Raw genomic sequence first — 22584 nt, 5'->3', positions numbered from 1 at the left:
CTACAAATGCGCTTTCGACTCTCTGCATATGGCAGTGGAACTCTCGTCCCTATCGACGACGGCATGCTACTTTACAAGAATTTGTCAAACAAGACCCAACCGACCTCATAGCGCTGCAAGAAACAAATACGCAAAACGCCCGGCTACAAGGGTACAACGCCCACATACGAACAAAACGCATGGCAATTCTGACTAAGAAGAATCTCACTGTACAGGAATTGGAACCCGTCAATACACCAATACACTGATTGAACACACCTTAATAGAAATCATACCGAAGAGGAAATCACTCGAGAGTGTATTCGTGGTGTGTGTATACAGCTCTCCTAGAGACCACCTTTGAGACTTCGACCACCTTGTCCAAGAAATTAAATGCACCGATGGTCATCAAGTCGTTATAGATGGGACTTCAACGTCCCACACACGGCCTGGGGATACCGGAGCACCATGAAGAAAGAAGCCAGAGTACACGACACTGCACAACAGCACAGACTCACCATTTGGAATGACCCACTCCAAACAACGAAGATAGGCAATAGTGCCTCCAGAGACACCAACCCGGATCTCACATTCACGCTAAACGGGCCCTCGGCAGAATGGAGCAGACTCCCAGAAACCTTGGGCAGCGATCACCACATCCTTCAACTAACCGTGGCTCACATTCGCAAGCCCGCTAGGCTTGGAATGGCCCGGGTGACAGAGTGGAAGTCATTCAGAGATGTGCTAAATGTAAAGACCACCATCGAGAACATAGATGACTGGCTGAAGAAAGTACTCGACACGGCAGAATGCCACACCAAAACAATACAGCTGAAAGAAGTAGTGCCAGCTGTCGACACGCATCCCTCCACCTCTCGGAAGCCAGAAGAGCTCTCCTCAAGAGATGGAAGTGACGGAAGCTAAACAAGAAATTAAAGAAGCGAATTGCCCTCCTCACCGAGCAAGTACAAGCATACGCAGAGAGATTAGGAAGACAGAACTGGCATGCATATTGCGACAAACTCTAGGGAACCCTGAGCACAAAGACGACGTGGCATCTCCTGCGCGCCCTTCTTGACAATGGCCCTATGAAGACGCAGCAGCGACAGCACCTGTGTAGGCTCGTGTACAAGCACGCCAGATCGGAAGAGAACCTCCTCCGAGAAATTTAGATGAAGCTGTGCGGCGACCCACCCGTTCATACGACGGCACATGACAAAGTCTACGGTGGGAAACCAAACTGCGAACTTGACCAACCCTTTACACATGCTGAACTCTCTGAAGCACTATCGACGCTCACCAGAAACACCAGCCCGGGCAAAGATCGGATCATAACAAGCATCTCCAGAACCTTCCACAGCAGGCTGCTGCAGCCCTGCTACAGTACTTCAATGCATGCTGGGAGAAAGGAGAGCTACCGGCTGCCTGGAAGCGCTCGGAGATCACAATGGTCCCCAAACAAAATAAACAGCTCAGCATCAAGAACTTGCGCCCAATTTTTCTTACCTCGTGCATAGGGAAACTTTTCTTCGAGCATATGATACACAACTGGCTAACCTCATACCTCGAAGACAATGGATATTTTCCAAACACTGTGTTCGGTTTTAGGTAGAACCTGTCAACACAAGATGTCTTCCTTCTAGGCTTCCTTCTGGGACCAGGGCACCATAAGCAAATCATTGATTTTAGCCATCGACGTAATGGGAGCTTTTGACAATGTCAGTCACGAGGCTATCCTCTGCAACCTTGAAGACCTGGGCTGCGGGTCTCGGACATAAGACAATGTCAGGAATTTCCTCATGGGCCGCACGGCCACAATTTGAATACACAACCTGCGCAGCGACAGCTTCGGACTACCGAGCAAAGGCACCCCTCAGGGTTCGGTCGTATCGCCATTGCTCTTCAACGTCGCAATTATAAAACTACCTAGCCTCCTCGATGCGATACCAGACCTAAGACACGCTTTTTATGCAGATGATATAATGTTATGGACAAGGGCCTCAAACATAGGAACACAAGAAACACGCCTACAGGATGCACTAGACACCTTCGAGAGCTGCTTGCACAAATGCGACCTCCGGTGTGCTCCCGAGCAGTCGGAACACCTCGTCCTCAAGTAAAGAACAAGAGGCAGACCACCCGGCTACGATGAACCCGATCCCAATGTCACCCTCAATGGAATGCCCATTCCGAAAGTGGAAACCCTACAAGTTATAGGGCTACACATACACCCAATGTCACCCTCAATGGAAATGCCCATTCCAAAAGTGGAAACCCTACAAGTTACAGGGCTACACATACACGAAGACGGGTCTGGGGCGGTCATCCTCCCGCAACTACAGCGAACGCTATCACAGCTCACGCATCTCGTCAGGAGAGTTGCAAGAACAAGACACTCTGCGTGTAATGAAATGCACTCCTTACCAGTCGAATAACATACGGCACACCCTACCTCGCGCTGAAAAATGCAAGAGGTAGAAAAAATTGCCGTACCATACAAATATGCAAAGCCATCAAAATGACCCTGGGCCTATCATGTACAGCTTCAACTACGAGACTTCTCAAGGTGGTCGTACACACACCTGAAGAATGAGCTGAAGCACATAAAGCCAGTCAATTAGAACAATTGAAGCTCACGCCCACGGGAAGATCAGTGCTGTGTCGGCTGAACTACGGTAAAACCTTTATAGCCACCACGGACTGAAAAGAAAGAATTCCTCCTAACATCCGTGAATCCCTGTGCGTAGCACCAATTCCACACAACATGCACCCCACATACTAGAAGGAAAGAAGACAAGCCTGAGTGGATGCCCTACGGCGAAGACACAGGCAAGATCCGGATGCCAGATACACCGATGCAGCCAAATACCCGCAAAGAAACACTTACACCCCGAGTGTCGTAGATTCTCAGGGAAGAGAGCTAGCGTCTGCCACAGTCCGTGCACAAAACCCTGAGACTGCAGATGAGATGGCGATTGTCCTAGCAACTACCACATGCACGGATGCAGCTGTCGTCTTTTCCGATTCTGAACCAGCTGTCAGGAACTACGCGGAGGGTTGTGTGTCGGCAGAAGCACTGAAGATATTGAAGCACCGCAGCACTCTGATCCCCTACACCTGTGTGAAGTGAGTACCTGGGCACGAGGGGCTGGAGGGGAACGAAGCAGCACACATCGCGGCCCAAGGCCACACCTGCCGGGCCAACCCTTCCTACTCTCGAGACGCCCGATCTGCATCAGCGAGGGCAGAAAAAAGAAAGTACCACACTTGGAAAACTACAGAGTAATACTTACACCCATGGAATCCTATCCTCATGCACAGACTATACCCAACGCTACAAGGATACCACTGCCCAATGTGCAGCGTACCGGACACCTTGGCGCACCTGATCCTCGAATGTCCATGGCATCTAGATGCTGACGCATTGCCTTCACCGAAAGACTGTTGTAACGCCAGACAAGAAAGTGAAGACCTCATAGAAACGTGGGAGGCCAAGCTCGTCTCCGAGAGCCTGGAACAACAACGCCTCTTCGCCAGGGCCAAGGAGGCAGCGAAGGCCAGAGGATTCCTGGAATGAGGAGATATCCCACCTAGATTAGAACCGGGGCTTACCCCGGGATACTGTTTCAAAAATACATGCTTATGTCTCCTCCTCGGCTCATTAATGCCCAAGATAGAAATATTTTAGGGCCGCGAATCCGTGATTTTAGGATGCAAGCTCCACTGCCAAGCAACACGCTCTCTCCACTCGCACCGTCTACCCTCCAGAAATGAAATTCCTTCCCTGCATTCTCTCGTACCGCACCTCGAGGATCACGTGACGTGTAACTCATGGGCCCCACCTTCTTTTTCTTTTTTTCCTCCTCACTTTCTTGCGGCGGGGCGCACTTCTGCTGACGGCGTCGTGCGCAAGCTGTTGCGATCTCGTTTTGTGCAGCACACAATTTTGCGCACTGTGCATGAGGACACCTGACTAGTGGTATAAGTCAGTGCTACACAAATACTGAGGCAGACACAAGTAGATCATAAGGCATGATTTCACGTTGGAACACAGTAGAAAATGACATTAGTCTCGGTATCTGCACACGTGACTGCATGACTTGGGATCAAGCAGACGAAACAGAAGTATGTGTACATCTCTCTTGCCCGGGTGCAAAGTAAAACAAGAACATGCAGACGCTCAGCTTGTGTGTTTTATTATTTCTCTAAGCTTTAATTTGTTTATTCAAGCAACATATTGCACAAATAACAGATGTTGCCTTAAATAATTATCGAAGTCATGTGTGACCATGAGCGATGTCACAGTGCAAACATGTGTACATAGGCACACTAGCACGCGTACGTCATCCTCCGGCTTGGAGCGCGGCGGCCCCAAGAAGATGGGAAAACGGCGTTCAATTTGAAATTTCAGATCTTTCTACTGCACATAGCGATGTAATACTTTGCAGACAGGATCGTTATCATGCAATGTATGCTCTGTGCTTGTCAACTCAAAATGGCCAGACCTGGGGCGCTATAGCATAAAACTATTCCAAACTTTTCTATTCCAATTCTGCAACCAGACCACCGCAATTGGTCAAAAGCTTTTTGGACCACCCCCACTTTACCTGTCTGTCACGCGATGTCACGAAAACCGTGATAGCTCCCCATCTGATATGACGTGTACACACTGATTATGCATAATTTTACCGACCAAAACGAAAATAGTTATTTCTGATTCGACGCCTTTTTGCCATGAGCCCTCGGCTATTGGTCAAAAGCTTTCGGGCTGCACCCACTTCACCTGCCTCTCGCGTGACGTCACAAAACCGCAAGAACATACCACACCAAAGTGACGCGTACGCGTTAAAAATGCATTAATATGCCGAACAAAACTGAATTTTCTTCGGAATAGCCGCAGGCTGTCCCGTTTCGAAAGGAATAAAAGATAGCTGCCGCCGATCGCTCTGGCACTGGCTACTCGCGCCTGCCGAAGAGCATGTTTTCATTTGCCTGTAATAAAACTTCTTGCGTGGCCGTGTAACGTTTTCGAGAACTTGCAGCACGTTTACGACCTCGTTCTGCCAACTCTTCCTTGCTGAGGATTCGTTTTAGCGTCATTCTTAAGCTTCCGTTGCATGCCGCCGCGATTGTCGACGAGCCACCGCAAGCTAAGTAAGAGAAAGCGAACCAATCGCACACGCCGGCACCACCCTCTTCATCAGGTTATCGATATTCAGTGAAATGGCTCGGCCCTATCGAATCCCTCTCCACTTGAGCATGCACCTCGCCTCTTGTAAGCCAATTAGATAAGACAAGCCGTTCAGTGCAGCAATGTTATTCGTTTTTCAAGCAAACAAAAGTGACTTCCTATGAACAAGGGGAGCATTTGATTGGTCTGTTCAGACAACCCTGTGGGTCACCCCCCCGATGCTTGCGTCAGCGGTTACGCAAATTTGACGTCAGGAGATTGGAATAAAAACATATTGGAATAGTTTTATGTTATACGGCCCCTGGTGAGGGGCCCGGCCCTTTAAAATATGTGGAAATGCAACAAGAGTGTCATCTTGCTTTTAACCTCTTGTTTTTCCTTATGAGTAGATGGCTTCTTAGGTATACCTACGGCGATGTTTGTCCTACAGTAAGCACGAATTTTCTGGGTAGTTTTAAAGATTATGGTTTGGGCTTAATCTTTCGGAATAAGAACTAAGGAATTGCTGTGCCTGACCTAATTTTCAGCAAGTCTATTTTTTGCTGGTAATATTGGCTTACATCTTTGAATCCACTTCTGACCTATTCTTGACATTAATAAATTGTAAAGAGGGGCTTGCCACCTTTACCAAGTGCTGCGGCAAATAATGTCTTGCTCGCAACAGTCAAAACAGCTGTTTGCCACACAGGTTACTTATTTGGAGGACACTGATTTGCCAAACCCAGTAACTTCTGCTGTTTGTAGTGGTATGTATGGTGCTTTCAGTCAAAACTAACAGTGGAAGTAGAACTGTGTTTCTTGGTGTGTGGGTTGCCGGCAGCAAGCATGCAAAAAGTGAAGGCAAGTGTTTTATCACGTGCTTCGCATGCCGAACTGGTGTTGTACATGGCATCCCTCTATCGTGAGTAAATGCATATGTTGTGTGAACGGGCCATGTTTAATTATATGTCTTGGGGAAACAACTTTCGTCCCTAAATGAAACTGTCTCATCGCATTAACAGATACATTGTGTGTTATGTTATTGTGCCCCTCTTTTCAAAGATACCGTTGCCGATGTTTAACATACAAAGTAGTTCTAAGAAATAGTTGAGGGACACAACATTAAAATTTGGAATAGCAAATGTGTCAGTGTGCTGATGGTTTAGAATTTGATAATTTGGTTTAGTTATGACAATCATTTCTTGGAAACAATGATCACCAGTTGAACGAATGAGCAATTTAAATCAGCAATTGTTTATGACATTACCAAGCTAATGGAAGACATCCTTTTTCCTTTCCATGTGCAACATTGTCCACTCTTAGGAGAGACGCCCATTAATCTTCAATTCTTTAAGTTCAAAATTGTCTTCTCATATGTGGGAAAAAATTAGTCAACACTTACGTGTAATGTACGCATCTTATAAAAGATTGTCCTTAGAGCCTTTCTTTTAAACTTAAACCTGCTGTAGGTACTTTCATAGTAATGTACCTCCCTATACCTATACCTCACTTGAACAAAGTGCCGCTTGAGCAAAGACTTTCGAGGTTCCCTAAAATTCATTCAAGTGAAAGCTTTCTCTATTATTGCTTATCTTCTGTAGGGCTGCATTCTGCACTGTATGCCGAGCTTGCGGCCATTTTGGCACAAGGTGGGTGCACATCATGTAGCCGACTGTTTTTGCTCCTTCTCTGTGGCAGGTTTCATTGGTGGGACTTGTGACAGGTGTCGACCAGCAGAGCACTCGTGTCAACTTCACCCTGGATGACCGGACAGGGCCACCTATCGAAGGACTGATTTTTGCCCAAGAAGAGGCAAGTCGCTATCACACATGCATTCCCGTCTACATAGGCAGGAGTTAAAGAGCACTTGTTGAGTCAGCATAACGTTATGTACAATTACAATTACACTCTGTTTCATGCTGAGCAGGCAGTGCTAAACAGATAAATACTTATGCAAAGAAGAACATGACACCTGTTTTTCCTGACCTAAGCCCTTGTCTGCTTAGCACTGTTACTCTTCAAAACATTAATTACCACCAACTTGCCCAAGTTTCCCTTCCAGTTTAGTAGGCAGTGATGCAGAAGCTAGCCAAGTGCCTGGCACTATCCGTCAATGCAAAGTAAGGCACTAAATTTCTTGTTTGATTACCTTGAGACGCTTGGCTGCCTTTCAAAACCCGAACTTTCATTTAGACTCAAACGTACGCCATATAAGAAAAACAGCAGTGAATTCAAGATGACAAGTCTGATTGAAGTGTTCAGCACTAAAAGTATCAAGTTTTGTTGTTGGCTTTTTTAACTTGCAAACCTCTCTGCTCTCTCTCTCTCTCTATCTCTCTAGTGCAGTGACATAAGTCTCAGTCCATGTGCTTCACAGTGCAGTTTTTTATCTGTAAGACTGTATGAAATAACTACTTCTTATGGTATTAAAACTACACCTTGTGGAAGTAAGGCTATGTCAAATGGCATAGTATTTTCCAGTATGCAGGGTTCGTACACCTTCTTGAATATATAAATGTGCTCCTTGAAAACTGGGGTTGGGGGCAACTTTTGAATGCCCAAAGTAACAATCTTCGCATAGGGGGCTTTCTGTTTTTTTTAAGTGTTGCTTAACGATTACAATGTAGTGTGTCCATAGCCATCAACGACAGGCTTGTTTGAATCACCTTTGCCATCATGAAGCAGGACAAAGCCAGATCAAGTTGTGCCACCAATTTGTTGTTTTGCTAGTTGGTTCACACTGCAGCGATCATGGCTCCATTTACAAGTCCTATGCTTTAGAAATGCCTGGCAGAAAATTTACATATTGTACAGTTAAACCTCGATATAACGAACTTCAGTATAGCGAAACTCTTGATATAACGGAGTATTTAAGTTTTCATAACCTCTTATCCATAAAACACCATATATTTGGAACCCCAATATAACAAAGTGTGTTTGTATGCAATTTCAGATTAATGAGATTTCACTGCCGACGCAAAGGAATGCCAAAGGGAAACTTCCGTGGTCGCAGATGGTCAAATTATTTAATTACAAGTGGTTGCTTGCAAACGCAGCTCTCAAATTGCATGCCGTGCGACAAGAGCGACTGCCGAAGTGGAGCTGCATCATGTTCCGTATAAAGTCCAAGTGCAGTAAGATCCTCTCGCACCCCGTGCACTGTGTGCTTTAGGGGCGAGTGAAAGTGTGCGAGGCAGAGACAAGAAAGATGGTGGCTTCATGAGTGCCGTCTTCCCGCGTGAGCAAAGGGAAAGAAAGGGAGGGGAACAAGCTGGCAGTAATGCGATCAAGTGCGCGAGGGAGCAGGAGGGTAAGTTGGTGGCGTCTCAATATCTGGCACGCATCTCGGCCGTGGCTGCATGCGCATGACTCTAAGCGCGACTGAGCATAAACGCAGCCGTGCACCCTGTTTTAGAGGTAATCTGCCGCCATGTAAGCTGTCTTCCTGTGCGTTTAGTGTTGGAGGTTGCGTAATCTCGGGTTTCAGTGACCCGTTGAAGCAAGAGGCAGACAAAGCATTCGCTCCACCCTGCGGGCAGTTTTCCTCATAGCGTCGTCCCAGTGCAGGCAATGCGATCAGCCGCAGGGGCAGAGTACGCGCGAAAACGTGACTGGCTTCGTTTAATTTGTACTGCCAAGACGATATAGTTGACGTAGTGATATGAAACCATATCATTCGTCGCAGATTCCCAAATTTATCAAAATGAACTGTTTTCTCATTCGAATTTCCTTTTTTCGATTGCCTGATAATTCGCAAAATTTTGCGGCCCCTTTCCGTGTAAGAAATATAGATTGGCGACTGTACTTATTTGTATAAAAGGTTGAGTTTCAATAGAAATAAATTTCAATATAACGAAACAAATTGCAAATTTTACTGACTTTATTATGTCACAAAGAGAGTATACTGCGGGCCGCTTCTTTCTTTCCGTGACTTGTGTGTTTATAGATGCAGGGGAACCTTTGTGCAGGAATGCCTGCGACAGTGCCTCAAGCATGTGCTCTCGCCCCGCCAATGCCACCGTACCTGACAGTCACTTAATGCACATGTCGCGCGGTTGTCTCACACTCAGCTATATCGGGGGGGGGGGGCAAGGATTCATTAGTCATGGTCAATTTTGTTTAATGTGCGGGGTGTTTTCGTGACCATTACCAGTCGCTTAAACTCTGGCCCCTATTGGATCATGTTGGCTTGCCTGATTGATCTGAGTAGGCGATTGGTGGAGAAGCTCGCACCTCCCGCCGGTCCACAGGTCCTTTGGATGGTGGGAAAACTAATTTAAGGAAGGGGTCTGAGTAGTTTCGGTGGGAGCAAGAAGACTGCAGCCCATGCCGCCACTTCACCACGGGAGACCACGGCCGGTCAGGCAGGTTGTCGATGACGAGTATGACATCGTTTTGCTCGTAAATATGTCTACAGTGTAAATCCAAAGTAAAGCCAAAAATTTAAACCTAGCGTTTCGAATGATACCTCTCGTCATCGTACCTGCTGATCTGCACTTGCCCCTGCCGGAGCTCATCCCCCTTCCACGTCTCCCTGGTGAGCTGAAACATAAGTTCGCCAACAGCTGCATCACTTCGCTACAGTTATATTGAGGTTTAACTGTATTTGACATTAAGATGACATGTATCTTTGGCTCATGCCTAACACTACTAACCATCATACCAGAAAATGATTGACATCATTACAATGGGAAAGCGTGAAGCATCTATCCAGTTCAGTAGCTGCTTTGCTGCAAGAAATTGCACATAAGAAGAAAGATATTTCAGTATTTTTCAGTGTATGTGTATGAATAAGGTTTGTTTCCCCTCATTGAAATTTGGCGTTTGGCATCCTTGAAATCCTTTAATTTTGAGTGAAATGTTCTGTACGAAGCCCAAGTATAGTTCGTGATGTAGTCCTACGCTTTGTTCATGACTGCGAGCAATGTGCTGCGGCCATTGATTGCAGAAATGTGCTGCTCCGCTTATTCGATAACAACTACGTTTAGCTCGTGAAACCCTACGTGTAATAGTTACATCATACTTGTGACAGAAAAGTATGGGACTTAATGTGACATTGAATTACATGGCACATGTTTCACTCAATGTGACACTCTTTTTTGATCACAAATGCAAGCACTGAGAGAAGTCTCTCTAGTCCTGGTACTAGCATTGCCTGCTTGTACGAAGCAGAGTATAGTGTTCCAAAAGAATGAAGTATGAAAGATGAATGGCAGCATGACTTAGATAGTTCTGAGCTGGTGCATTTATGCTTGCAGGAGCAAATGCGTGTCATGAGCCACCTCGTGGAGGGCAGTTACGTTCGTGTAGTGGGCCCTGTGCGCTCCATTGAAGGCAAGCGCCAGCTCAAGGCGTTCAAAGTTTTCCCTGTGACTGATCTGAATGAGCTGAGTCTCCACCTTGCCGAAGTGGTGCATGCCAACATGGCTCTGCGTGTGGTACGTCTGAAACACATTCTCTCTTTGTAGTTTGATTTCTCACTTTTCTTTGCCCTTTCCTTTTCCATAAGACACTGTCTTGCTTGTTACTAATGTTACATAAATAGGAGCACCAGTTGTACATGATTATTCCTGCTAAATCACTGGCTGATCTCTACTCAAATTTCGCACACAGGTATTAGTTCAATTAAATTTAGTTCAACACTACGTTTCTAAGCGTAATGCTTACCGATTTTGTCTACGATAAATCTGAAGTGAGCGTCGTCTGGCAGCAATGCCACTGAAGACATGTTTATTCCACTGCAATGGCAGCACCATTTGTCACGACTATAGTGAACGCCATGTTTTCACCGTAGCTGTAACAAATGGCACCACCATTCTATTGTAACAGAATTGAACGCTTTCTAGCGATATCACCGAAATTTAAGCAGAGAGATTTGTGCAAGCTCTGTGTATAATTTGAGTGGAGATCAGCCAGCTATTTAACAAGAAGGGTCATGTACACCTAGTGCTCCTATTTACTCGTATGTAACACTCAGTGTGGAACTTGGGACTTGCAAAAGCAATGCAACTAGTGGCCTTTCGTTGCTTTCTCGTTGTACAGTTTGAGCTTGAAACATTACTGTAGCTATCAATGGTAAAAACAATGGGAAAAAAAGAACTGACGGCAGGAGTACTTCGTTTTTCATTGTTCACTTCCTTATTGTCTCTTGCCTGGAAATGTTATGGAAAGGATGGTTGGGAATTTTGCTCCCTGTTCACAACACAGTTGTGAGATCAGACATAGTTATAAGCACTGACTCATGGACAAGTTCGCTATGCCATTACTGCAATTTCTGAATGAAGAGAGCCTCCATGGTTACATCGTAATAATTCTCGTGCTGCAGGTCAAGCATCACTTGCAGACTTCCATTTTGTAGTTGCTGTTATAAACATTTTTAGGTAACTGCAGGTGTGGCCACAGGTTTCCATGAGGGAATGCCAAACAGTGTTAGGTAGTCTGTCACTTATGTTTTATGCACTCTTATTTCTTGCTTGCATCTTCCTCCTAACAGGGCTTTACTCCCAGTTCACCGAAATTTGAACAAATGGATACCAGCAGAAATTCATTTCTTGGGGCTGGCGCTAGCAATCTTGGTTTGAACCCACAGCAGAAATTGGTGAGTGACCTTTCTTTTCATATGCAATGAATTACCATGTGTATTAAAATATATATCAATGTCTCGCATTTATTTGCATGTGATGGGCTCCACAAAAAATTGGAGGACGCTTAAGCTTTGCCTTCAAGAGTGGAACGCAATAGCGTTATCGCACCCCTTTCGCACCACCCACTCATTTGCTCGGCATGCTCTTGACGAGATGAAGGGCAGAAGCGGGCGAGTAGCGCACCACCTGTTGGGGCAGCTCCGTACGTTGCGAGGAGGGAGTCTTCTGTGTTTGCCGCAAGATGGCTCTGCGTGTGCGCCAAGTGCAGAAGAAATGTAGCGGAAACGTACTTTGCTACTCGTTTAACTGCGACTTCTGTAATTTACATGCTCATAATTACCGATATACACCGCAGTGTAACTTTCTACGGCACGTTTCTAAGGCAACACTGCATCCACTAGAGGCGCTTTTGTCCCGATTTGAACCAGAAATCACCTCATAGCTCCTACACAATTCTCTCCGCAATGCCACTTCTGAGCAGAGCCAGGGTCCCTCAGGCACATAGTAGGGGGTTGCAGAGAGGCACCATTGAATCCTCCGAACCCTTACCGCACCAACGAGCTTTGGGAGAGAGCCTTGGCCAGCTCCGACCTCGAGGATCAGCAACGGCTGATTGCGAGGGCCCAGGACGCGGCCCGAGCTCAAGGAATTCTGGAATGAGGATGCCTCTCCAAAGCTGCAATTACCTAATAAAAATTTTTTATTCTCTCTCTACCGACCAAGGAAATTTTCGTGTCGTAAGCAAGAAACTCCCCATACGTGGGCCGATCCTGGAGATAGTGCAATACCAGCCCGACCCGCGGCGAAGGTGAAGCAGGCGTTTAGCACTCCCCGGGAATATGTGGGCCAATGCCGGGCCGACCCACGGTGGAGGTGTAGTTCGCGATTAAGGGGCCCACATACACAGCTTCACTGGTCATCCTTCATCACAGAGTGGAAGGGCACTGAGATTTTGCGTCCGAAATTTCAGACGTTCTTATACGTTGACTCTATGGGGTATGTGGCAGTGCCGCGAAAGTGTCTGAATTACCGGGGGCATCCGAAAAATCAGACGTCCGGAAAATTGGTTGTTGACTGTATATCGAAATTTCGTTATACTAAATTTTAATTTTTATGCAAATAAGTACAGTCGCCGACGGGAAACCGCAAAGAAAAATGTCGTAACCGGGAAACGTACGATCCGAAATACGTAAAAAAATTTACAGATGTTAACATCTACGTAAAGCGAAGCGTCGTGCAGATCGTTGCAGCCCAAAATGCGTTTCGTTTTCCTATTGCATGTTGTTTTAAGAAGGCAACAGGAAATCGAGCTCGTGGGTGATGCTGGATGCTACCGAAGCGAAATGTGACGTCCACATCACACCGCCTGCAGAAGGGAACGGCTGCGCGTTTGGATTATTTCCTACTAAAATCATGCAGAACGCTACTAATGGCACTATGCACCACACGCTGCAAAACGGGTGAAAGTGCTTATCGCAATAGGTTTGGCTGCGATAGCTCTCAATGCGGCATGCGACAATTCAAATGGAAATTTGCTGCTACCAGAATAAGAAACTGTGCGCGCCGTTTTCACGTGAGACAAGCGGCTATATACTGTTCTCGATCGCGCGCGCCTCGCAACTTTTCTTGTTCACATGGGAGCTAGTGGTCGGAAAACGTATACGATCGCAGTCTGCAACAGGGAACGGCGGCGCGTTTCGGTAATCGGCGTGCACTGAGCTTCCGACAGTGCCACGCGCTGTGAAGCAGATAGGTGAAGATGCTTATCGCCTATAGCTGTGAATGCTGCGTGCGACGAACCCAGAGAAGATTTGCTGGCACCGAAATGAGAAACAGTGCGTGCCGGCGTTTTCACCTAAGACGGGCTGGCAAGTATTGCGGTGAAGCCACCACAGTGGGCAGCTATATACTGTTCTCAATCACGCGCCTCGTGCATTTTCTTATTTACATGGGGCCTAGCGGCCGGAAAATGTATCATACGGCAGTTTGGCGACGCACTGAACATTGGTGCCAAAAAACCTTTTCCAGGAACACATGACCAGGTAAAAAAATGAGCGTATCTCTAATGGGTAATTTTTTTGTGTTCTCGATTACAAATGTTGGCACTAGGAAAACGTACATAAAGGGAATGTGTCAAGGAAGTTCTGTCATGTAAATACTCACCCATATGTCACATGAAAACGCTGATGCATACCAGCGAAGAATCTCTTGGTGGGTCGTCGCATGCCACATTCACAGCTATCACCACCGAGTGTATAGCGATAAGCATCTTCGTTTATCTGTTAGACAGCGGGTGTGGCGTAGTGGTGTTGAAGGCATACTGCACACTTTTAATAGGCGGTGACCCAAACATGTCGCTATTCCGTGCTGCAGGTGGCATGAAGTAAGCGGCATGCTTGCTTTGGCAGTATCATATGCCACCGTCGCCCACCAGCTCGATTTTCTTATAGTTTACCTTCACAGTCTCAAAGCACTATGCAACAGAAAAAAAATAGTGCGTCTCTGGCCGCTCAAGCTCTACCAGTGTCGTCGTCACGTCCTGCAACGATTCACGATGAGTGGGCACATCAAAACTGCCCGCCGAAATGCCCTGCCCGAAAAAGCTGCTGACCCAAGCCAAATTCAAGGACTGCAAGCGTATGCTCGCTGAAGATGAAAAAAACAATTTGAGTCTCGGTCCCCTCAGGCCCCACCAGCTTGGCGCGCGTCGGCGTCTCGTGCTGCAATAATTCGCGCAATGCTTCTCATTATATAGATTTAAAGTACAATTGACTCTGCCAAATATTTTAGTGGCCTCAAATTGTATGTTTCCCAGTCAGTGAGCTTTTCCTCAATTTTTTTTCCCCTCGAGATGTATGAACGAGGTTCTAGTTTAATAAAGAGGAAAAGGAAGAACATTTACGAAATATAGCCGCTGTCTTTGCCAAGTGTTGCAAGTCTGTTGCAACCCAACCACTACATAAAAGCTTTCATGTAGTGGTCATCATGCTAAATACCCTCCTTGTCGAACGCTTCACAGGCTTGCAACCAGCTATGGTTTACTGAAGTATGGTCTGTTGCAACCATATTTTTTTCATCAGCACCTAAGAGAAGCCCATTAAATAGCCCAATGACACATTAAATGTGCCCTGGTGATCAAACTGTACCAGCATGGCACAGTTTTATTTGCCTGTAGTGTCTCTTTAGAGGAAGTAAAGACATGACGAAGGAGACAGTCATAAGGTTACAGTAACGGCTAGTATACTTGAAGGCAACTGATTTTTCAGTTCATGCATGTTGATGCTCACTATATCCAACATGACCACACTGAATTGCTGTCTTTCAGGTGTACGAAGCGATTCGGGAGTGCACCACAACCATTGGGATAGGCCTCGATGAAATTTGCTCCAAACTGAAGTCGATGAACAAGAATTCAATACGGTATTGCTAACCTTTTCTCTTTGCTCTTTTTTCATTTTTTTTTTGTGTCGCTCACTCCCTCCCCCCCCTTTTTACCCCAATTCAAAAAGATTTTAAGCATTGGCCATAGCTGCAAACATGCAGACTATGATAAGCATACTGTGTCATGTGCCAAGAATGCCACAAACCAGTTTCACTTTAGCATGGCTACCCACATGCGCTGAAATAATGGTATCGACTTTTTCACAATTGTCATGTTAACCTCCTCATGTCGCACCTTCTTGCAACTAACGATGCCATGCCATCGGTCATCATTTGCACTACAACGAGAGTACAGACTCCATGTGTTAGCGCTCAACACTCACATGTTAGCTTTAAATGGAACAACTGTGCACACGTAATGCATTTAAGAACTACGAGGAGTCTGTTTAGTAGTCCTGAAAATTGCCTGCTAAGCTGTGACAAAAAAATTATAATGCCATTGTTTAACATGAGTTTAATTAAATATTTTGTGTAAAGAAATATCAAGATCAGTACTGAAATTGTTGAAGGCTGGGCAGGTTGATGAATATTCATGGCAGGAAGCAGAAAGTGAAGAAGGATGCAAGAATACTTGTTAGCACATAGAGCCCATGCCCATTTTCACTCGTGCTATATATGTGGCCATATACCCCATTTACTCATATATAGTATTCGCACTCACATAGTGCTCCCATACTTCATACTGATGGTAGAAAATTCTTTTTTTTTTATTTTTCTCGAGTAGTCATTGCACCCTAAAAGAGTGCTGCGACGACAGTCTGCTTATTCCGACATCAGTGTTGGCTCCGACTCTGGCCAGAGTCACTTCATTTATCCTTTTAGCTAGCGTATGGAAATAAAGGGCCTTTGCATTTCCTGCTTATTTAGAAAATCTAGTCTTACTACAAAGGTTAATGCTGTTTTCAAGTAATACCGTATCTATTTGCATAATGATCGCACCCCTGAATTTTGTCGTCAAAATGCGATTTTTTTCTTTCCCGTGTAATGATCGCACCCTGCACTTGTCGCAGCGATATGTTGTGTGCCAAGTCTAGCTAATGATGATCGTGCTTACCATCTGTCGAATGCTCTACCAAGCAAGCAGTCTGCACGCACCCAACATTCTTAACTGATGCCCCATTTCATTCCTTTCATCACTTTCCACACTTCCATGAAAAAAAAAAAAAGCTACGACCAAACTTGCCTCGGCTTTATTATTTGCAGGCTTCATAATGGTTTTTGTCAACAACAAGAACATAAAGGGCGCCTTTTGGTTCTTCTCGTCTGGACTTGTAGGCACGCAATAAATCGCAATCGGCAACAATAGTGGCCACGTTTACACAGAGACATTAAAAGTGTACCCTATTCATACGCTAACGCTTGTAACGCAGCTAAGATATTCGCTCACCCTTAATGGAAACATGCCGTATGAGGATAGCAGTGAAAACAAATGCCGCAGTTTCCGCAGCATGCCCCCCTTGTGTTTCTATGTCACTGGCAGCTAAGCACGCCCATCTCTATTTCTGTCCCCTCAAAGTGGACATGGCTATATTATAGTCACAAACTTGCCAATATTAATGATAATATTCATTACTGATACGGAAAAAGCTGTTTCAATGCGTGTAATGTACTCTCAAGGGGGAAAAAAACGTGTTCGGCCCGTTCTGCTTGCTCCTCCGGCCGCCATTATTGTTTTTGTGTCCCGCACTGACAGCGGCAGCCGCCTGTTTGTCATCCTGCAGCAAATGCAGGATGAAAAAACAAAACGTTTCTTTTCATGGGAAATTTAACCCACGTAATGATCGCACTCCTCAATTTGCGTCATTTTTTTTAACAAAAAAGTGCGATCGTTATGCGAGTAAGTACAGTATTTTATTTCGGTTTACAGTGGCTGGTGAGAGAACCAACATTAACAGCCACTTAATTTCGTTATTGAGCTCTGAGAACCTTCTTTTGGAAGAGTTTTCTCGTGTATTTACCGTACCCCGCAGCTTCGCTTGAATTTTACGCGAAAGAAAAAGAGTGCAAGCATTATGCCACTAAATACAGTAGTACGGCACAAGGGCATCAACTGGTAATGTATAACTTTGATAAGTGATTAATGTCCTTAGCAGGGCCATTAAACTAAGCGCGAGTATTTGTGGGTTTAGCTTAAGCCCGTGTCTTATGGAATGCCTCTCTTGCAGGGATGTGGTCGACTTCCTTGCTAACGAGGGACACATTTTCACTACCATGGACGATGAACACTACAAGGCCACTGACTCAGCATAGCAGTAGCTGCCACCCTCTCTTTATTTTTTTTAATTTTATTATTACATTATCCAGATTTATGGTCCATCGTTTAACCGAAAGAGATAAGCAGTGTCTTGTAATTTGAGCTCTTGGCCCCACATTTTCATAATGTTTCCAGTCAGACTGGGTTGTTTGCCTTTTCCTTGCTTGCAGTTTAGGCAGCAGGCACATGATGCAAATGTGAAAGAAGGCCACATTGTTGAAAGTTGTGCACTTCTTTTATTCCATGTACATCAGGGCACCATTAATGACATGCTGCAAACTTATTTCTTTCCCGTGTGACTTGCCATATGCTGAATGGAAGCTGTCTTTTTAAGAAAGATTGTGGAAAAAGGACAGAAAATTGTGCTTTGATTCAACTGTTATCACACTGAGTTGTGCTGAAGATTGGAGCTTTAATACACTGCACCCTTACACGGCTTTGTCATGAGTCATAGTTGTTGCCTTACAAGCAATTGCTGCTAGACAAGTCCACTCATGCCTGTTGGTATTTAAAAGTACTTTCAGAAGGCCTAGAATTTGCCCCGTGTGTTTTCTTGCACTCTTTAATCATTTCAAATGTGTTGGTATTGGAAGCAAACAACACATGCCTGTCAATACGCTGCCTACATTTACATTATATAATTATATGCATATATGTACAGGTTTCATTGGTGCGACTGCTTGGTAAAAGTAGATATGTTCAGGTTAACCAATATTTTTTTCTTTCTGATTTGCTAAGTGTTTGTTGATGGCTAATAAACTCCTGTCAACTCTTGTGTTGCAGAATTGTTTGTGAGCATCCAGGGTAAGGCTTTGTAACTTGTTTTCCGGAAGAGGTCCAATGTCACAGTACATCCAAGTTGGAACAGTAATAAAGATATTTAAAAAAAATGCAAAAGCTGGCTCCTTTGTCATATAACCTTTGCTGCTGGTATTTGGCTTCCATTAAGCAGCCTAACAGTGGCGCATCAAATTGAAAAAAATCAGCAGAATTCCGTTACTGTAACACATTTTTGGTGATCCTTTGAAAGGGCAGTTACTGTAACTTAAGAATCTATTTTAGTCTATGTTGTCCATGGCTTCCTCGTCCTCAACAATGCAGGTGGTTCCTGATGTCTCCAGACGCTCACGAAGTCTGGCAATCGCGTCTTGAGATTGGGTGTCTGAGCCCATGGCTAGACTCGTCATGTGCTGCTCTTCAGACTGGCTGAAGATGTACCCGTTGCTCTTGTCACAAGCCTTCAGCACACTCCACATAGACTCTTTCTCCTGGAGAAAAAAAAAAAAACACTAACAATTACTGCAGTTATAATTAACTCTTTCCAGCTGCTTTTTTGTACCCCATTTTTATCACTTCACCTGTGGTACGTTGGTGTTGCAAGTTGAAGCAATCTTTTCTTTTAGTTTCACTAGTAAAAGTAAACAGTAGAAAGGAAAGTTATTTTTAAAATGTAAACAGCAGGCTCCTATGATGCCTCATTACTGAATATGTTGACAGTGCACAAGGTAACAATTCTCGTGCAACTTGCACTCAATGTGTTGACAGCAGTTATTGCATTTTCCAGATAATACATATATATAAACATTATTTTAGGAAGCACAAGATATACAGATCTGACTACTGATAGCTTCATAATTAAAAAAAGGTTACTAGTACTGCAGAACAGGCCTTGTGTACTCTCTTCAAAACTTTTTCTTTTTTTCCAATGAGTTGGTAAAACAGACGGACAAGCACCACAAATACTGCTGCTGATCGCACAGTACCAAATCAACCATGCAACTCCAATGCACAGACAATAACTTCCTAGAACGGCGTTCGTACACCTGCTTGAAAACCATTGAACTTCAAAAAAGATTCAAGGGCCTTTAAGTCCCCTTGAACATAAATGCACTCCTTGAACTTCTTAAAAGCTAGTCTTGGGGTAACTTGTGAACATTCTAAATAAACTCCGCATATGGGCTATGCCATGGGCAAAAGTCTTGTCGAGAAGCAATCCGAAGTATATATATTTTTTTTAGAGTGTCGCAAAGCGATTGCAGTGTGGCGTGTCCACAGCCACGAATGACAGGCTCGTTTAAATCGTTGCCATCGTGGAGCTAGACAAAGCCCAACCAAGCCATACCACTATTGTTTTCCTACTTGGTTCACACTACAGGCATCATGGTTCTTTTTCCATGCTCTAGAAATACATAGAGGTAAGTTTCAGATATTTGACTTTAATCGTGACGAGTATCATTGGCTGAAGTAGACACTATTAAACATAATGCCAGAAGGTGATTTACATCTTTACAATGCATAGGACAACTTGGAAAAGTAAGGTTTGGGTACGGGCAAGTTGGTATTCTATGGTATCAATCGTCAGAGCGCATACATAGACGAGGGGCAAAAAAGGACAATGAAGACAAGCGCTGCCTTCCAGATAAGTCAGCGCTTGTCTTCATCGTCCTTTTTTGTCCTCGTCCATGTATGCTCTGTAAGTGTCGATTAAAACTTAGAAAAGCAACCTGAAAAGCTTGGAAGCTTGTGTCCAACTCGGCAGCCACTTAGCTGCAAGAAATTGCAGCTAAGGAGGAGACTTTCAGAGATTTTTCAGTGTATGTGTATGAATAAGGTTTGTTCCCTGAAATCCTTGACTTTTGAGTCAAATGTTCTGTACAATCCCTGTAATACTAGCATCAACCACAATGCAGGAAAGTGCTACATGTGGCGGCACAAGTCGCTATTTTTCGGAATCTGAAGATGTTGAACACAGCTCTGCTGATAACGACAGTGGCTGCAAAGCTTGAAGTGTAGTCAGGTGTTTCCAAAAGCAGTACATTTTCTTGAACAATGGTTGGTACAAAAAGCCATTGTGGCATGCTTCAAGCTGACTGTGGTTGAATTGGTAGGAGCTGCTGTCAAGCACTGTTGCAACATAATTGGATGTATATACTAAAAGCATGCAGATGGCGGCCGTTGGTTTGTCCACAGCACTGCTTTTTATTTTTTTGTAAAAGGTTGCTCATCCACCTGAATTTTTGCTCATGCCCTAGTCGTGTACTTCAAGATTTCTGTGGCTTCTTGAAATAGGAGACACACCACTTCTACTAAAAACCTAATAATGGTGCACAGCTTCTGCTTGGATCAAGCATTGTAAAGTGCCTGCGTACAGGAAAGCTAAAATTGTGACCTGGCCGGTCTTCCTTCGGCAGAGCAGCTTTGACCCCGCACAGGAGCACCATTTCTCAGCCTTGCAGTTCTCCCTAAGTTAGCACATTAAAAGCTACACCGCAACCACTCTGTTTGGAGTTCAAACATAGAAGATGCGTGAATTGTCACCGGCAGGCTCATTCCTAATTCCTCAAACTTTTCACTATCCTGTTATCCAAAGTAAAAGGGACTGGACTGCTGATTGTTCTGCTTTTCTTCTGAACTTTCTCTTACGAGTGTGAGGACATCCTCTGTTTCTCTCGGATACATTTTCCCTGCAAAATTAAAGTGACTGGAAACACAAAGGAACACTAATTTTCTATACTTAATAGAAAGGATCACTATGCTTCATGTAATAATATCAACGTGCACTTCAAGCAACAAACATGTACGATTTTTAGAATAATGCAAGCACCCGTTAAAACAGGCATGTCAGACCTGAACATTTAGTGGCAGGAAGGACACAAGGCCATAGTCTTCAATAATTCCCGCCAGGGCTTCATTCATTTTCTTGTACTTCTTGAGAATGGGATCCTCCTGCACAGTAATGCATATTGCAGAAAAACACCATGAAGACATGCCATGAATGCCAGGCCCATTATTACTGCTAGTATCGTTGAGTCCAGTGCAGCACGATGGCACTTTACTTGTCGTAGACTAATCGTACACTAATCCTGCCTACTCGGTTACATTACAAAGGTCTAGGATAGCCACCACTATGACAAGAGACAGTGCACTCTTTGCACAAACTGCATGGCTTCCATCCTTGTAAAGAAAGAGTTCAATGAATAAGTCCATTAGAAGCTGCCGTTTGCCTGCAAGGACTATGAGCAGTCATTGAAGATTGAGTTAAGCATGAACAGTCAACTTACCGAGAGAACATCAGCCAGGAAAGACAGATCCATGACTTCAGTGTAGTAGTCTAAACCGAAGTGAAGCTTTCCATACTTCTCTGCCAAGTCCACCTTGGAGAGCACGTTGACGTGAGGTAGTTCCACTGCGTGATGCACGACTTTCAAATTACCCATCGAATACCAAAAACATCAAGGAAGACCTGGCGGTCACCTGCCGCAAACACGGCAACAAATGTTACAGGCAATGGCTCTCACTGTGCATCATGGTAGCCAAAGAAGTCAGCAGGACCGAGATGAACTTTCCCGGGTCGCTGCAGTAATGGGAGTCGACAAGGTGGGTCGCCGAAAGCCGGTAACCGAGAGCTTGCAACCGACACACAACATTGCGCACACTCGCGTGGTGCGTGTAGAGTTCCACCTGCATGTCATCACTGTGATGTTAGTGGCGGGTAAGGCCGCGCTCCGGTTCGTTTTAATTGGGAAGCGCGCAATGCGTACCTGTCCAGGACAGTCGATAAATAGGTAGCAGCCACGAACTTTCGCCAGCTGCTCACACAACCATTCGAGGTTGCTCTCCAAATACTCCATGCAGTAGACGAGGCCACCGTTGGGCCCGAGCTTAAGAGAGTCCATCACATCGCCAAGTTCGATGAGTTCGCTGATGTCAACAGCTGCCTCGTAGGGGAGCACATCGTTCGCAGGGTCCAAGTTCACCACAGCCACTTGGCGTCCAATTGCCGTACACAACTCGCGCATCGCCTTACAATAAGTGCTTTTACCCGATCCAGGCGGCCCGATCACCACCTGACCGAACGTCCTTTCGTTGCGCGCACTTCTTGAGGTCTTCGAGTCCATGTTGAGCTGGCTCAATGCAAAAACCGCACCACACTAGCTGACGAAAAGTTGCGAAGACGACAAGCGTTTGAACGACGCCATTACACAGTTTGAGTGGCCACTAGCGCCATTTCTTGTTGCTGTCCAGGGGCAAAAATTGATTATATAGCAAGCATAACTGCAGTTTTTATGCAGTATTATATAACAAAATTTATTAAC

The 22584-nt window shown here is 45.0% G+C and overlaps 2 protein-coding genes across 2 annotated transcripts in view; one reads left to right on the top strand and one right to left on the bottom strand.

The window, feature by feature from the left end:
* The window catches only part of RPA2 (Replication protein A2), a 25369-nt gene extending 6984 nt beyond the window's left edge, over positions 1-18385 (top strand). The window contains exons 4-8 of the mRNA XM_065447682.1: positions 6848-6961; positions 10408-10587; positions 11643-11747; positions 15119-15213; positions 17400-18385. Of these exons, the coding sequence (XP_065303754.1) occupies positions 6848-6961; positions 10408-10587; positions 11643-11747; positions 15119-15213; positions 17400-17484 (579 nt within the window). The 3' untranslated portion in view covers positions 17485-18385. The remainder of the gene's footprint in view (positions 1-6847; positions 6962-10407; positions 10588-11642; positions 11748-15118; positions 15214-17399) is intronic.
* On the bottom strand, positions 18294-22521 carry LOC135914732 (GPN-loop GTPase 2). Its single transcript, XM_065447664.1, has 5 exons — positions 22030-22521; positions 21787-21949; positions 21550-21674; positions 21116-21214; positions 18294-18756 (listed from the first exon to the last, which is right to left on the bottom strand). The coding sequence occupies exons 1-5, from the start codon at positions 22384-22386 to the stop codon at positions 18547-18549; spliced, it is 954 nt and encodes a 317-aa protein (XP_065303736.1). The 5' UTR covers positions 22387-22521; the 3' UTR covers positions 18294-18546.
* Positions 22522-22584: the final 63 nt, after the last annotated feature.

Source organism: Dermacentor albipictus, chromosome 1 (genome assembly GCF_038994185.2).
Source record: "Dermacentor albipictus isolate Rhodes 1998 colony chromosome 1, USDA_Dalb.pri_finalv2, whole genome shotgun sequence".
NCBI classification, from domain to species: domain Eukaryota; kingdom Metazoa; phylum Arthropoda; class Arachnida; order Ixodida; family Ixodidae; genus Dermacentor; species Dermacentor albipictus.
This window is presented reverse-complemented; position numbering and strand designations above follow the sequence as displayed.

Bases quoted from the DNA above. Each gene is read 5' to 3' on its own strand.
- LOC135914732 (XM_065447664.1), bottom strand. From the start codon at position 22,386: ATGGACTCGAAGACCTCAAGAAGTGCGCGCAACGAAAGGACGTTCGGT. The intron at 21,675-21,786 runs GTGAGAGCCATT...TGCATCACGCAG, and splicing joins TTTGGCTACCATGATGCACA to TGGAACTACCTCACGTCAAC. The intron at 21,215-21,549 runs GTAAGTTGACTG...ATTACTGTGCAG, and splicing joins TCCTGGCTGATGTTCTCTCG to GAGGATCCCATTCTCAAGAA.